At 34.1% G+C, this 16,763-nt stretch overlaps 1 protein-coding gene across 1 annotated transcript in view; it reads left to right on the forward strand.

Annotated features, from left to right (window-relative positions):
• The window catches only part of LOC134839535 (uncharacterized), a 169,443-nt gene that overhangs the window by 115,000 nt on the left and 37,680 nt on the right, over positions 1–16,763 (forward strand). Inside the window, exons 18-26 of the mRNA XM_063855125.1 lie at positions 1,433–1,717; positions 2,226–2,507; positions 6,277–6,555; positions 8,409–8,642; positions 8,936–9,226; positions 9,373–9,675; positions 11,978–12,322; positions 14,145–14,309; positions 15,030–15,137. Coding sequence (XP_063711195.1) covers positions 1,433–1,717; positions 2,226–2,507; positions 6,277–6,555; positions 8,409–8,642; positions 8,936–9,226; positions 9,373–9,675; positions 11,978–12,322; positions 14,145–14,309; positions 15,030–15,137 — 2,292 coding nt within the window. The remainder of the gene's footprint in view (positions 1–1,432; positions 1,718–2,225; positions 2,508–6,276; positions 6,556–8,408; positions 8,643–8,935; positions 9,227–9,372; positions 9,676–11,977; positions 12,323–14,144; positions 14,310–15,029; positions 15,138–16,763) is intronic.

Below are 16,763 nucleotides of genomic sequence, written 5' to 3' on the forward strand. Positions count from 1 at the left end.
ATTCAAAATTTTAATCAATTCCTGAAAAAAGAAACAAAGTCTGCCGGAGAACAAATTGGTGAGAGTGACTACCGGAGAAAATACCGCCAAGGTGAAAAAATACGAAAAAAGCCCAAGCAGATTAGTTGAACTCCTTAAACTTTAAAGCAACAAAACAATTCTCAAACAACTTGAGGGCCTCTCGTTCAATTTTGGTTTTTAGTTTCTTTGTTCTTCAGTTTTTTAATTTCATCTCTTTTCTTTTGATCTGATCAATGTTTTTAGCGAAACAATTTGCTGCTAGCTACGAGTCGTCGCGTGCTGCGAATCATTACGAGGTCAAACTGTGCATTTTGTGAGTTGTAAGCGGATTCCGCAACAAAGACGCTCAAAACGCTCCTTTTGTTTTTTCATTTTCTTTGATTATTCCGACAAAGTTTAACATGTTTAGGGACATGTCTCTAGAATCCAGGAACATACAGGCACAAAATTTTGCGCCTTTACAGTTTACAGTTTGGCCTCGTAATGATAGTCGTTTTTTTACAAATGCTACGAATTGTCGCTTGCGACGAAATATTGCTTGCGACGAAATGTCGCCATTCCGTATATCAGGGCGACGCCCTGAATGTTTTTAGACAATTGTATGATCCATTAAAAAAATTTGGTTGAAAAGTTGACGATTATTTGAAAAAAATCGAAAGTTTTTTAAACTTTTTTCTTCAAGTTATCAAGTTATCCCCCACACGCTAATCTGAACTAGAAAGGGATGTATCAAGCCTTAAATAATTACTTTGGAACACATTAATCCGACGCTTACGCGTGTTATAAGAACGCAGCATATCCAATTACCCCAAATTAGCAATTTTCAACCTGCCATCTTTACGAAAAACTATCAAGCTTAAGTAAATCAGCCGCAGTATAAACCAACAGAAAAGTTACGTCATATGAATCAAATTTACATAACTTTCGTAACTGTTGTATATTTGTAACATAACTATTATATAACGATTACGTATTGTCGGCTGGTTTATATGGTAGCTGGTTTATACTCTTCGGCTGGTGTATATACCACCAAATAATCACAGGTGAAATATCTTTTTGAATTTGAGCTCCAGAAACTATATCTTTCAGATAGTATATAAAATTTGACTGAATAAAAACAATCAGCCCGCGAAGAAACATTCCGCTCTTTCTTCGAAGTTGATCTTGATGGCTACGACGAACATTTTAATAAAGCGTAAATTAGTATCAATGATTTGAAAGAACTGCTTTTGATGGTTTATATATCAATGAGGTAGTTTAAATTTTATTCTTGGTTCTTTTTGCACAGTCATGTCATGGTATTTTTTTTTCTAGTCACCACACTGAATTTCACAGTACATTTACATTAAAACTGATAGAGTCCTCAGAAATGTCCGAGGCAAATTAATTTTGTGGTTTGAATTCTTTCTAGGCCAACGCAATGTATCACATCAAATCGAGGCTAAAAGCTCTTGGACGATATCATTGAACTACATCAGCTGGCTTCACCACTCCTACGGCAATTTCATAATCGTCTCTTCTAGTTCATCGCTTACCAGTCCAATAATGAACGAACCGCTGTATTACTACCATTATTTGCCCATTGAAATTGATGGCCTCTATCCAGGAACTGAGTACTATCTACACTTCACTCGGCTGAGTCAGTTTTGTACCGGCGGAGTGCAGCTGTTCAATTACACGACTTCAGTTTGCACAAGTACGTTGAATCAATTTGAAAAAAAACACTATTCAGTTTTATAGAAAGTTTATTGCTCTGATTATTGTTTTGTTGTAGTTTTTCGAATGAATTTTTTAAAATGATTTCGAGACCTTTCGATGAAGTCTCTATAAAATCTTAATGTTACTTTTTGAAATGTTTTCATTTTAACAATCTTCGAGTCACCGAAGAATTATCCCCAGTCTGTTCCCTATACGCGTTTTAGTTTTTTTGCAAAATTGGATTAAAGACTTAAATTTGACCAAATTTGATGACAAATGCCGAAGTGTTGGAACAAACCCCAAATCTCGCACAAAATTTTTATGGTGACTTTTTATGCTTAATATAATACAACATTCTTGCCTTAAATTGAGAAACTTTGGCATTTCCATAAGCATCTCGAACAGTTCTTAAAACTACCTGTCAAAAACTTTTGCTGGCGGTGGTGAAGTTATAAAATAAGCGTTCTACACATGTAAGTTTTTGCTATAATTGGTATTTGTTTCAGTTCCAGATTACATCAACAGTTCGGTAATTCAGTTCGGTTTCGATTCTGGAGCCGTATTCTTTTCTGGAATCAGTGGTGTCCTGAACGGATCCTTCTCCTCTATGTACTATTCTCTAACTAGTTCTGAGACTCTGTGCAGTGAGAGGGAGGGAAACTTCACCGACCTTACTGTGAGACATGACATTGAGAACGTGAAAACAGGTTGTACTTACCAACTGTCCATATCTGCCCAATGTGGAAGTGAGAGGGGGCCTGCGACAAACTTCACCATAATTGTTCCGGGTAAAGAAAAAACATCGGCATCTTTCTATGATCCCCTGCATCCTGATTCCATGGGCAAAAATTGTTCTCATTTTGGAACGTTGTAAAATTAGGTTGTACAGCCACAAGACATATAAATTTCAACTTATAGTTTTTAGGCGCACATAAAAATGCTCAGGTAACTGAACTAAGGTAAAAAAGTATAACTTTAAATTTACCTTAAGCATACCTAAAATTAATTTTGAGATAAATTTTACCTTATTTGAATCGAAACAAACCTTAAATGAAGTTTCAATTAAATGAGCAAATTTTTTGCGTTTTTCTCTCCTTCTCAACACATAATAGAGATTCACGAATGAATTTTGATTGAAAAAAGCTTAAAATGTTGTTTTCATGGCGTCGTTTGGCCATTTAGTTGGCGGGTGCCAGAGAGGTGCTCTTTGTTTCAAAAACTCCCTGTAAACAGTAGAGAATTTTTGAAACATTGGACTTGAAAGTATTCATTGGAAAACTAAGGAGCTAAGCTAGGTCCTCATATAAGTTTCTATTCACATAAAAAAGTTAAAAATTTTAAGAGCTCCTAGAAAGAAGTTGACTAAAATGTCGGCAACTTAGTCCATGAACGATTCCTAGAAAATGAAAAAAATCATCGCGACCTATAAAAGACTTTGAAAAATATATGCAAAAATAGGCTCAATTAGTGGCTTTTTTGCTATAATCACGATATGTAGCATTGGAAACTTCATAGCATCCGTTCTCTGCTGTACTTAGTGTTTGGGAAGTGTTCAGCATCCGTGGTTGACTGTATAGTTCATGAAATTTGTAGTCTCTAGGTCGCAGGAGCGAATTCGACACGTAGCCGAGTGACTAGTAAATCTAAGCTAAAATTTCAGATTCTTATACAGGTCGCGATGATTTTTTTTTCAAGAAAGATCTTAAAAAATGATCAGGAACAAAATTTCTTGTTCCAAGTTGAGAAAAAGTACCTCGTTCCAAGTCAAGCTTCTCTTGTTACTCTGGTTAAGAGTCTATGAACATAGTTCAGACTCTTATAAAGGTCGCGATGATTTTTTTTTTTCGTTTTTTTTTTCAAGAAAAGTCTTGAAGTTTTTTTCAATTCTTTCGTTAAAAAAAAACTAATTTCTCTACCGAATAGCGAAAGTGTAAAGATCACAAAAAAGGTGATCAATTTCTAGTTTCGAATGTGGATTTTAGTTTTCAGATATTCCAGCGAAATAAACAAATTAGCTATCTATCCATTTTTTTTATATATATTTTCAATTCTAGCAAAAAAAGTGTCAATCATATAGTGTTCTTGAAATTCAAAGGACTCTACGGTCAATTATTTGGTACTCTGAATTTCGAAAGATGAAATTTTTCACATAGAGGTGAAGTAGAGATTCGCAAAATTTGCGATGCAAAACACACATTGCACTGCAACATTACAAAATTGTCAAAGACAAAAAATTTTGGGTCGAAACCTGTTAAGCCGAAAACAAAACTGTTTTATTAAAAATTTTCATAAAATTTAAAAGTTTTTACGACAGAAAAACATCATAACAGAAAAACATAACTTCAAACAGATGCATTATGCCTTGGAAAATACGCCAAATAAGTGACTTAGTCGATACAACATAAGCTGAAACTGTTTGAATGTTTAAAAAACTCAAAATCAGACATGATAAATTTACAAATTTGTCAAGTTTCAGTTATAGTAAAACCTGTTTAAATTGGAACAAAACCCATGCTCTAAAAAGTAAACCAATAGCAATTCTACCAGCTAACAAAAATGTCGTTTTTAAAAAAAAACGAAAAATGATTCGACAGAAACTAAGACGAAAACCACGAACATTGAGGTTTAAATTTTTTGAAACGATAACTTTAGCCTGAAACTAATTACTACATAAGTAACTACTTAGTTACTACTTTTTTTTGAACGTTCAAGAAATTGAGCATGTCAAAAGAGGAGAGATCCTTTAGAAGTGAAGATCCTGAGGCTAAAGTTATTGACGGGAAAAAAGTCTAGTACCCAATTGCAATACCCTTGCTTATTGCAAGGGTACAAGAACAAATCGGTATTTTTTCTGTTTTTTTTGCGTTCATTGATTTTTCCCAACTGTATGTTGGCTATGTTTTAAACGCTAAAATCTGATTTATTTAGGAGTAAAAAAAAACTAAATGGTTCTTACGTATATAGTTTTTGATGATTTTTTTAACATGCTCTGATAACTACAGAAATGCGCGCATAGATTTAATTATGTTTATGAATGCAATAATTGATATATGCATTTATTGAGTTTAATTTAAATTTATCTGTAAAATTTTAGTTAAATTGCGCTTTTTAAGACGAAAGCGGAAATGGTGCAAAAAAACGGTGCGAAAAACGTCTAGTTTTACACTTGGGAGCTTGTGGGCAGTATTAGTACGAACATTATTTTATTCTAACCTAACTCCCAAAACAAATACCTATTTGGTGGCACTTTTGCTATAACCACGATCTGTAGCATTGAAAATTTCATAGTATCTGTTCTCTGCTTTACTTAGTGTTTAGGAAGTGTTCAGTGTCCTTGGATGAGTGTCATCATCTCTAGGTCGCAGGATCAAATACGACACGAAGCCGAGTTTTTACTAGTTCGAGGCTTGTTTAGACTCTTTCTTGTTTCACTTTTCAGGGCTGTTTCTTTTTTGTCGTTTTATCGCTAGTGTTTGCGAAGCGCAGCTTCGCTTCTGTGTAATTTTTAGATTTCTCAGCAGATCCCCACGACTCTGTGACTCTGTTTTCTTGAATTAGGTTAGCCTTATTAGAAAATTATTAATCATAAGTTGTTCTCTAAATTCGAAGAGCTTCAAACGAATTATTTTTTCTTCAAAGTTTGAGAGTAGAAAAATGTTCTTTTACTTTTTCCAACATTCTGCTGGTTGTGTTTGTTAATTTCGTAGCAGGTTAGTTTTTTGTACTTATTAATTGGTAAGGGGAAAGCTAATTGAGAGCCTAGCTTCGATCCTTCGTTTTTGAACGACTATTTTCAGTTCAAATTTCGTAACTGCTTCGCAAACAACTTCAATGTCCCGTGACTGAAGAAAAGCCAAATCATTGGTCAGTGAGGAATATAAGTTTTTCGAGAGTAGGGAATTCATTTAAAAAAAAACTTAGAAAACTGGGAAATGACAAATCGACAGATTTACACAAAAAAGTCAACAATTTAGATACCAATTTTTCCGAAGCATTACTCATTTTCTTAAGAGTCATGAACGTAGTAAATACTCTTATATAGTCTTAGTGGCTTTTTTTAGGAAAAAGTCTTAAGGTTTGTTCATTGACTTTTGATTTTTTTCAAGTCATTTCATTTCTTTCTTTAAAAGGAAGGCAAACTCCACAATCCAACATTATAAGTGTAAAGCTCACGAAAAACGAGATAAACTTTTAGCTTCGAAAATGGATTTTATTTAGCAGATTTCCCTGAGGATTGAAAAATTTACTTATTGATCCAGTTTTCTCAAATTGGCTTAGTTGTATCAAAAAAGCCAATCTTAAATTGTTATTGAAATTCCAAGAGCCTTACGGCCATTTACTTGTTTTCTTCGAAGTTTGAAATTCGAAGTTTTTTCAAAAATTAGTTAGATCTTTTTTTTCCGTTTTGTGTTCATGACTCTTTTCCACTCTGTCTGTTCTTTTCGCTATGTTTTAAGTGAAATCTGAATTGGGCGTTGATTAAATACAATATACACAAAGAGAAAAAGAATCAGATCGAATATATAGTCTGTAGCTATTAATTTTGACTGAATGTAGAAATTTCGGCAAATCTCAGAGTGCAAGAAGTGTGGAAGAATTCTACATCAGTTGAGCTCATAGTCACTGCAAATGAAAGCATCACTCTCAAAAGTGTCGAATGCTCCTCTTCTGGTGGACTGAATTGCAGTAGCAATTACATGCAGAGTGAATTGAGGGCAGTGATGGAAATCTCAATTGTTCTGCATGGCTTGAACCCAGCCGAACTTCACACACTCACACTGAATCTGGAAAATGATGTCGGAAACAGTTTTGTCAGAAAAGTGCACGTTTGCATGGGTAAGTTGAGTTTGTTCATCGATGTAATTAAATGGTACAGGATTATCCGATTGTATATTTCTGTAGCAATTCGACCCCCTGCCGACCCAAAGGGACCCCCTTTGAACCATTTTGAGATATCCAGTTTTGGCTGACGGACCCTAAATATTTTCTAAAGGCGGGGGAGCGCGCGCGATTTCTGTAGCAATTCTACCCCCTGCCGACCCAAAGGAACCCCCTTTGAACTATTTTGAGATATCCAGTTTTGGCTGACGGACCCTAAATGTTTTCTAAAGGCGGGGGAGCGCGCGCAGAAAAAATTTAAGGGGGGAGCTCGCCGAAAAAACGCAATTTTTTGGTAAAAAATTCCCAAAAAGTGCCTAAAAACGCTTTTTTGGGCTGTTTTTTCAAAGTTTTGCCTGCCGCACGTTTTATTGCTTGGTGAGAGCTCAGAAAATTAATTTGCTCGACTTAAAAAAAAGTCGACAAAATTTCGAAATTTTTTTGAAAATTCGCCCCCTCGAGAAAATCTTAGATCCGCCCCTGACAAGAGTACTATTTACTTGGTCACATTGGTCTTGCCAAAAATTTTTGATATATATTTAGAGTCTGTTTCACCTTTTCAAATTTTTGAACCTGTTATGTAAAAGCACATAGGGCGTAACTGATATCAGCAGCCACCCGCATCCAGTTTCAAGCGTTAATAATCGATTATATTACGATTTTAGTACCAGTCTCACTAAAATTGAGAAACAATCGATTTTAATCAATTAATAATTGATTATAATCTCTTTTTTTCAAATCAAATTATAATTAATTATAATTAATTATAATCGATTATTTATTCGTCTATTTTTCCATACAATTATAATCGATTATAATTGATTATAATCCATTATTTTTATTCAAAATTCTATTTCGTTAGTTTTGCACAAAAATCCATTATAATCGATTATAATTGATTATAATCCCTTTTGTTTGTCCATTTTTGTCTTCGAAGTTGCATCTAAATTGCTTATATTTTATGCTTTTTGTGGACGTTGGTTCCTATGAAAAATGAGAGAAAATTTTTCAAAATTTTCCATTTAATTCATATTTATAAGTTTTTTTTCCATTTCTTCCCCATTAGAGTTGTTTTGCGATGCATATTTTAAGCTTTTAAAAACACCAAAACATCAGCAAATTGATTTAGTTTCATGATTGATACGGAAAAATTATCTTTCATCTACCGCGAGAAACTTTCCAGTCATATGAGAGGATCTCTGTGAAACTTTTGTTTCGTGGTAAAACTTTGTGTTCAGATGAACCAAAGTGTTCAAGAGATCTCTCTTTTAGAGATTTTCTTATTGACACAAAAATAATAACCCATAAGATACAATTCGAAAATAGAAAAATTCCGGCAAAATAAGAGATTATAATCGATTATAATCGATTATAATTGATTTTAAGGGTTTTTAGTAAGAACTATAATCAATTATAATCGATTATAAGAGATTATAGTCTCTTGGAAAATATCACGATTATAATCAATTATAAATCCCTTAAGGACCTAATTTTGGTAATTATAATCGATTATAATTGTCAAAAAATCATCATAATAATCCGTTATAATCGATTATTTACGCCTAAACTTGGATGCGGGCACTCTTTCTTTTCAATACTCGATTATTTAAGCTTCGAAAAACGACGTTGACAACATTGTTTATCAGACATCATGAATAAGACATCATCATTGTTTAACAAGATTTTTCGTCTGCAGAAAATTCAAATGATCAGCATATAAACTTTTTTGATGAGCACCTATGTCTTTTTTTCCGGGTAACTGCTGAAGAGTTTTATCCGTGTGCATTATTAATGAAATAATTTTTATGAAGATCCGGCGAGTAACTTCGATTGGCGCAATTCAAGCAACTCTGAGTACAACATAACAGCCTCCCCAACCAAGTGTTCTGGAGGAGACAAGACTCTGGACACAAGTGCTTCACTAACCCTGGATGATCATGAAAAGGGATGTGAATACAGGATCTTCTTGTCTGCACAGTGTCAATTGCCAGACGGATCTTACCTGAGCTCAAATAGTGTTGAACATATCGAGAATGTTTGCACGGGTAAGACTCAATTATCTAATTGTAGCCTTGAAATCATGGCCTCCGCCATGTTTTTTTGGAATTATTTCATTGTAAAAAGAGAATTATTGACAGTTTTCACTTTGTCTCCTTTCCGAACGAACTTATAAAATGAACTCACATATGTGTTTTTTTTCCAATCAGTAACCTCAACAAAAATGTTCCCAAAAATATCAGCAAGAAGTGGCAGCCAATCGTAAAAACAGCTTGAGCTTGTTTGTGACCGGCAAGGCATGCCAGCTTTGTTAATATCACCTGCTTTTCTTATAAAATAGAGCCCGAAGTGCCGATAAATAGTATTCAACTCGTGGAAGCGACTTCAAAAGAACTGACCCTGTCCGGTTTCGGGGTCAACTTCGACTCAATTTTCATCCAGATAGCCAGCGAAGACTGTCCGGAAACTAACCAGACTATACAAACTAACAGTAATATTGCAACAATTGGAGGATTGGTTGCTGGCTGCAGCTACAGTTTAAGATATACAGCCGAGTGTCACGCTAGTCCGAGGTCGAATGACGAGACGAGCACAAGTGCCTGGACATCAACCGGAGATACTCTTTGCACAGGTAATTTTCTCAGCCTCTATTACTATTTTTTGGATCTAAAATGAAAAAGGGCGTGGTCCAAAATTTAAGCGGTTAAAATCTAGACATACGGGTTCAAACAAAGTATAGTCAAGAATGTTTTGTTAGTAGTAACTCTTTTGTTCCAGTGCCTCGTGGAATTGATCTTTCGTTCATGTCGATGATACAAAAATTGGATCGGGTTCTTTTTGGCGCCTCATATCGCTCTGATGTGAAATCAGTCGATGGAAAAATAGGAGGCTTCCGAGTCAAATCAATCACACCAACTAACTCGGCAACTTTTCCCACTGGCCTCGATAGCGCCGCTGTGGATGGTACTGTTGTTGTGCAGTTTCCACCTGCAGAAGTTTTCACGCTTCAAATTGAGAGTTTCACGTGGGGATGTGGAGAGGTCACATCTACCGAGATTGCGTTCATCGAATACTGTTCGCGTTAGTTCATTAAAAAGCTTGATAGTTTCAATCGTTCACTCTAAGAAAAAATGAGGTAAAGTTACCTTAAGTAACTTAAGGTTAGTGGTTGTTAAGGTAAAATTTACCTCAAGTCTACCTTAAAATTACTTAAGGTCAAAAGTCACCTAATTAGTCAAAGTATTGAGTGTTTTGGCTTTAATGTGTTTTGTAAAGGCGCCAATACATTTTCGCAACAGCCATATTTTAGATATTTTATACTAACTGGATATGCTTGAATGAAAATTTTGGAGCTTTATGTTTTCATGCTGAAAACAAAGTTGTTAACTCCTAGTTGCTGGCGTTATTGGTGACGGTGAGGCGACAATTCGTAACAGCCGACAATTCGTTACAAATGGCAAGTCGCAACAAGTGACAATTCGTAACAAGTCATTGGTAAGTAGTATACACTAGCTCCACTTCGCTCCACTGTTCCACAATAAAAAAATTACCTATTGATTCAGTTTTCTTAAACTAGATAAGTTTTATCGTAAAATTGACAAGCATGAATAGTTCTTGAAATTCAAATAGCTTTATGAGCATATATTGTTCTCTTTGAAATTCAATATTTGAATTTTTGTCTAAAAAACGAGAAAGTTTTTTTTTCAGTATTTTTCTGTGTCCTTGCTTTCCTTGACTCCTTTCCAACTATTTGTTGACTATGTTTACGAATTGTCGCATGTTACGACTTGTCGTGTGTTACAAAATTTCGCCTCACAATTGGTGACCTTGATTAAATTAACAAGTCATTATAGCTTTTAACAAATTTATTGGACAACGTCTTAAGTTTCCAAAATAATTCTGAAGTTGAGACAAAGAAATAGAGTTAAAAATACAACCGAATTTTCAAAATTGCGTTTGAACTGTCAAAAGAGGGGGAGGGTTCTCATGCTTGAAGGACCGAATGCTTGAAAAATTTCAACCAATTAAAATCGCTAAGCTTTTTTATTGGCTAAATGCCTTTCTCACAAAATTGAAGTCAATATTTACAGAAAATGTATTAAATCAATGGAAAATAATCAAAAAAAATACAAATTGCGGGTTAAAACCGCATTAATATTCAGATAATCATCATTCATCAAGAATAATGAATTCAAAATCATAAGAATTTTTCAGTCTTGAAAACTCATCTGCTTATTATCTAATCGGTCAATATTAACACTAATGGCCTGGATTTATTTTCTTACTTTGAGATTTTCGCAATTTACTTTGAGATTTTGAATACTCAATTCTGATTGACTGAAAGTAAACTTAAATTAATTTCAAGCATTCGGTCCATCAAGCATGAGGGACGCCACCTCATAAGGGCAAACCATATTGATAGTGCTTTTTCAGAGGTGAATATTTTCTAATATAAGCTCAAGTCATTATCTTCAAAACAATTTTCCTTCAACAGCGATAATTATGCAAATTTACAATAGAAAAGAACAGATAAAACGCCGACAAAAAGGCGAACGCAAAATTTAAAGAACTATTTCTAATAAAATTCAGCTTGAAGTTCAGCATTAATTCAAAAATTTGAGACGTCCGATAAATTTGTTAAAAGCCATAAACAGTTGGTTTTAGATTAATCGGGTTGCTTGTCTTTTTTAAAATCTTGAAATGCGCAAATGTCAAACGTCCAATGAGCAAGTTTAAATTACTCAACTTAATTTAGATTGGTTGAAAGAAAAATTAATACCAGCTTTTTGTCTTTTTGATCCTTGAGAGAAGTTGTAAAAAAACGTATCCGAGAAAAAAATCTTTTTAGATCATTCTCGAAATGCACATTATTATTATTACTACTATAAGAAACGTAGTTTCAAATTTTCGTTAGTGATTGAGCAATCTGAAAAAAGAAGAAGACGAAGAAGTTAATTGAAGAATTCAAAAGACCAAGCAGCAAATGATTGCTTAGAAAATTGAAATTCATAACTTTATGGTTTTAACTTCTAAATGACACTCGATAACTTGGAAGAAGAAGACTTTGAAAACATCACCCGAACTTTGTATGTAGTTATCCAAAAAAGTTTAAATTTTATGTTTTATATGAATTCTTTTTTATTCCGAGTTCAGTTCTACAGCGAATAAGTTAGATTGTATATTTGAGTTTCGATTTTGAGTGAAAAAAGAATTTTTATTTAAATTAAGTGGGACAAATTTTTTTAGCGGTATATTCAAATAATTTCTTTGCATAGAACTCAAAATGGTGTAAATTTTTGATTGCTGAAACAAAGGTTTTGCGAGAAAACGGAAGGTTTCATCGTAAATTGTACGCAGAGGATTATCGCTGTTGCCATTTCAGGTCCAGATCCAGTTGGCAATTTACAGCAAACACACTCCGCTCCAACTGCGGTCCAGTTGTCTTGGAATGAACCCACCTCCGGGACTGTCAAACCAAATGCGTACGAAATCATCATCCGGACTCTAAATGGGCAAATATTGATTGCTGCTAGGCAACCTGTTTCCTCCCAAAATAACGGTGCTTTATCATTTGACTCTTCGACTATTAAAGAACTGCCCCTTGCTACCGAGTTGACCTGTTCGGTTCGGACCTTGATACCGATGTCGTGTCGATACAATGACGACTTCCTTTATGTGGAGTACGATGACGGCGGCAGTACTGTTCAAATTAACTGTCAGACACAAGGTATCTAGTATTAGGCTGTTTATAAAAATTAAGGACTAAAAACCCCTATTCGAGCTTATCTCTATCTATGTACTCCAACTTATGCGATGATTTATAGATAATGTTTGAATGTATTTTTATTAACTTTCATATCTTTCATTATATTAATCTTATCCTCTTACTTCCGGGCTACCACCATGGGCTCAAAATAGCTTAAATAGCTGAAAACGGCCATCAAACAAACTTGAACAACAGAGCCAAAATACACATCATTTTTTTGTTCAATTCTCAATTTAGGAAATCTAGTCGCTTGTTGATAATCAGCGAGTTCTCACAAAAATCCTTTTGACTTTGCTACAAGACAGTTTTTTTAATAATAAGAGATTAAAGGACAACTTGAAACAAAAGATAACTCGCAATAAAAGACAACTCGCATAAGAAAAAACTCGCAAAATAGTCATTGCAGCGATCGCGCCAAAGTGTTGCGAGCTTGCTAACAGAGGATAGGACTTAATACAAAATTTAGAGCCGGTTGTCCTTTAATGGAACCATTAAACTCATTAAATCGGCAATCTTAAACCGAAACTCTATAGTAATAGTTTTTTCTACTTTAATTTTTCTATAATAATAATATTTTGCGAGTTGTCGCTTTCTTTAAATTTACGTGTCGTATTGTGTTGCGAGATGTCGCGGTACCAAACGTCACGAAAAACGTGATCGTTTCTTATTACGAAAGTGGAATTTGCTTTTGAGATTTCCTAGCCAAATAAAAAATGTATTTAGGATTCACTTTTCTCAAATACGGTTAATTTTATCAAAAAACTGTCAACAATAAATTTTTCTAGAAATTCAAAAATTTTTCAGGGCATACATTTTTTCTCTAAACTCGAAACAATTTGTGTCGATTCTGACTTTTTTTTCAAAAAGCTTCAGCATTCGAAATTTTGAAAAAAAAATGCATGCCCTGAAAGCTTTTTGAATTTCTAGAACAATTTATCATTGACAGTTTTTTGGTAAAATAAACCCAATTTGAGAAAATTCGATCCATGAGTAAAATTTTTATTTGAATAGGAAAACTGAAAATCAAAATCCACTTTCGAAACTAAAAAATATTCGAATGTTGAAATTAAAAAAAAACAGAATCGACACAAAATTGGTTCGAGTTTAAAAAGTGTTTTTTTTTGGTCAATAATCACAGTTAACGGAATAATTTGCGCTACTTGTGTAACCACTGTTTACCCCTATTTTTTGTGGCGTTATTCAGTAATTCATTGATCGTTTTGAAATGCTGCAAAACGAAAAAAAAATTCTTAAAACTGAATAAACCATTTATTCAAAAAACTAAAAGTGTCTTTGTTACGACTACTCTCCTACAGTGATTGAGCAAAATTATGCCGATAGACTTTTATTCAACTTTGACTAACTCAAAGAAACTCGTTGCAGAGTCTTTCAGCTATGATTCCCATTCTAAAAAAATCAAAAAACTTGTATCAGTGTCGAGAGAAACGTGTCAATGAAAAACCTGAGCTCGTAATTTGATTACACATTTTGTTAGCAATTAATATTTGCCTGCTTTTATGCTAAGAAACATCCGTGAAACTTTTATGGTACAAATTTACCGTTGTTATATTCAAATTTTTCAATATTTTTTGATTCTGACCACTTCACAAAATGGTAACTTTAGGTTTTTTGTTTTGCTTCTCAACAAATCAAGTAGCACAAAAAACACTGTATGGGATCAGATAAGGCTCCATACTGTGTCCGTTCCTCGTAAACAAACCTAGACAAAAACGGTGCTCGGAACAACTGCGCCTCATAGGAACAATCTTATGTTAATTTCCAGGTTCCGGTGGTCAACCTCTGAGATACAGCTTCTTTTTCCTCACTCCCACCCTCTTGTTCATCGAGTGGGAAATCCCGGAAGACTTCTTCAACCAGTTCATGGATGACTACTACTCCCTCCTGCTCAACGGGAAAGAGATACAGTCAATCAGACCGATTTCGAAAGGTTAATTGAAAAAGTGTAATTATATGAATTTCTTGAAAGCCAGTCCCTAAATTCGCCGCACATAAAAAAATTTGCGTAGGTATACGCTACAGTATCATATATTAAATCATCAAAGCGCACAGAACTCACACCAGAACATTACAATTTTGACAGCTTTCAAACTCTCAGAGCTTAACTAAAACGGAGATTGCAGCTGAAATAACTTTTAAAATTTGTATTCAAAGAGTCGATATCTTCATTGGGGTGCATACAGAGGTGGATCTAGGAATTTCTCAAGAGAAGGGTGGATTTTCAAATAAAAATGAAATTTTTCTCGATCTTTTTTTTTAGGTCGACCAAACTGATTTTCTCAGCTCTTTCAAATCACTCTAAAGACCCCATATTAAACTTGTTGGAAAATTTCGGCCAAAAAATTGCGTTTTTTTTTGGCGCGCGCTCTCCCCTCAAAGTTAGTACATATTGCCGCCAAAGGCGCCTTTAGAAAAATTTTAGGGTCCGTCACCAAATCCTGAGGGGGGTGGTGCGTCCACCCCCGCCCCCCTAAATCCTCCACTGGGTTTACATACTTTCGTTAAAAACATTTTTTTTCTATCACTGAAATAGGTCTGAATAAGAAAATTGCCCCAAGCCTTATTCCTTAGTTTCTTCGAAGTTCGCAGCAATAATCATGGTTTACGGTTATATATGACTACAATTTTATACAATTTTCGTTCATTTTAGCTCTGAGTGTTCCAGTTAGCGTAGACCTATGCACCACTCAGAATGTGTCGATTGTTCCAGTGAGACAGGGACTAAGTGCCGGTGTCGTGGAGTTTCCTATCAGGAACTGTAAGTGATATTTAGATTAAACATGCAGATGCAGCTCGTACTCTACACTTGTGAGTAATTTTATTGTGTGATAGGTGCTCGAAATTGGTATCAAAGACATCTGGGACAGCTCCTTGATTTCTCATTCAAAAGTTTTTTTCTGTCCCATCTCTATGAGTGGTAACGAGCTATGGCCTAAAGTGCTTTTCACCGCAAAATCAAGTTCATCATAAAATGCTTGTGTATGGTATCATACTAAATCGAAAGAATTTCAAAAATATATCCAAGTGTCGAAAGTATTTTTCCACAACAGGTACTGATCCGATATAGTATTCTTTTCAGGATCTTTTAGCAAATATTATGTAATTTAATGGTTGATTTCGTTTTTTATTTCTTGTCTTTAATAACAACGGGAACTTAAAAGAATATTTTAATTTATTTTAAAAAAAAATTTTTGAAATGATTACACAGCCACCGGTAGTTTTTGAGAAAATCTAAAAAACTTTCAGTTACGAAAAGTTTGATTATTTTGATTACATCCGTGACTTCATTCCAGGCATATACAGTTTTTCCTGTCAGTTTCAGTGCCTGTAACGATTTATTTTTCGACATCTTTTCTAACATTTTTAGTTACCCCTGACTTCGGCTTTTCAGTCCTTGCAATTTTTAGCAGCGTTTTTATCGAAGGTTTTTTTTATATTGGTAACAGTATAATTTGACCATGAACTTCCAAGGTAATTATATTTTGACAACTAGATGATGATTTAGGTTGAAAAAGTATACTGCTTTAACGCCTTTCAGTTTTTTCAAACCATGAAACTCAAAGCGTTTTCCATCCGGCTCTGAAAAAATTATGTACTTGCAAAAATGACCCCAGATATTTAATGATCAAAATACAGAGTGTCTCAATAATTTTAAGAATTTTAAAGAAGAAAACAATTATATAAATACTCTTTGAAGTCATATCTGTTTCCCCTTGCACTTAATTTGAATGGAAAAACTTGAAGCTTACAAAAAATTTGAATTATCTTGAGAGTTTTTGTAAAGACTTTCAAGTTTTCTATTACCAAGATTGACGGTAATGCATTGAAAATTTGCAAAAACATCACCACGTTTTCAAATCTTTTCCAAACAACCTGATGTTTTTGACAGGTTGGTTGTAAAAAACAGCAAAAAGCATGTTTCTCGTTTGAATAAGTCTGTCTCTTATGGACTAAACATTTAATTTAGATTAAAAAAAGCCGCAACTTTTTTTGACATTTTAAACGGTTTTGTTTGCTTTCATTTTTCTTAAAATTGGACATAAAACAATAAGCTGACAATCACCACTAGTGAAAATTTTTGTGAAGTCAGTTTATGAAAGTCAAATATTGGCTTTTGTTTGCGTTTTTATAGGCGCAGAGACAATTCAGCTACTTTCAAATACAGACAATTCAGCCAGAAAACTCAGACAATTCAGCCAAAGATAATTCAGCCAATTTAGATTAAAGAGACTAGATCAAAGCAAAAACTAACATTCAAAGCAAAAACAATCTATTTTTATGAGAGTCAGAGGGCTTCAACACTTCAACAAAAAAGTTTGAAACTTCAAATAACAATTTTCAACGATCAAAACAAATTTGCTGTGCTTAAAGTTGAGGGGTATAC

The sequence above is a fragment of the Symsagittifera roscoffensis genome, chromosome 1, assembly GCF_963678635.1.
Source record: "Symsagittifera roscoffensis chromosome 1, txSymRosc1.1, whole genome shotgun sequence".
Taxonomy (NCBI): Eukaryota; Metazoa; Xenacoelomorpha; order Acoela; family Convolutidae; genus Symsagittifera; species Symsagittifera roscoffensis.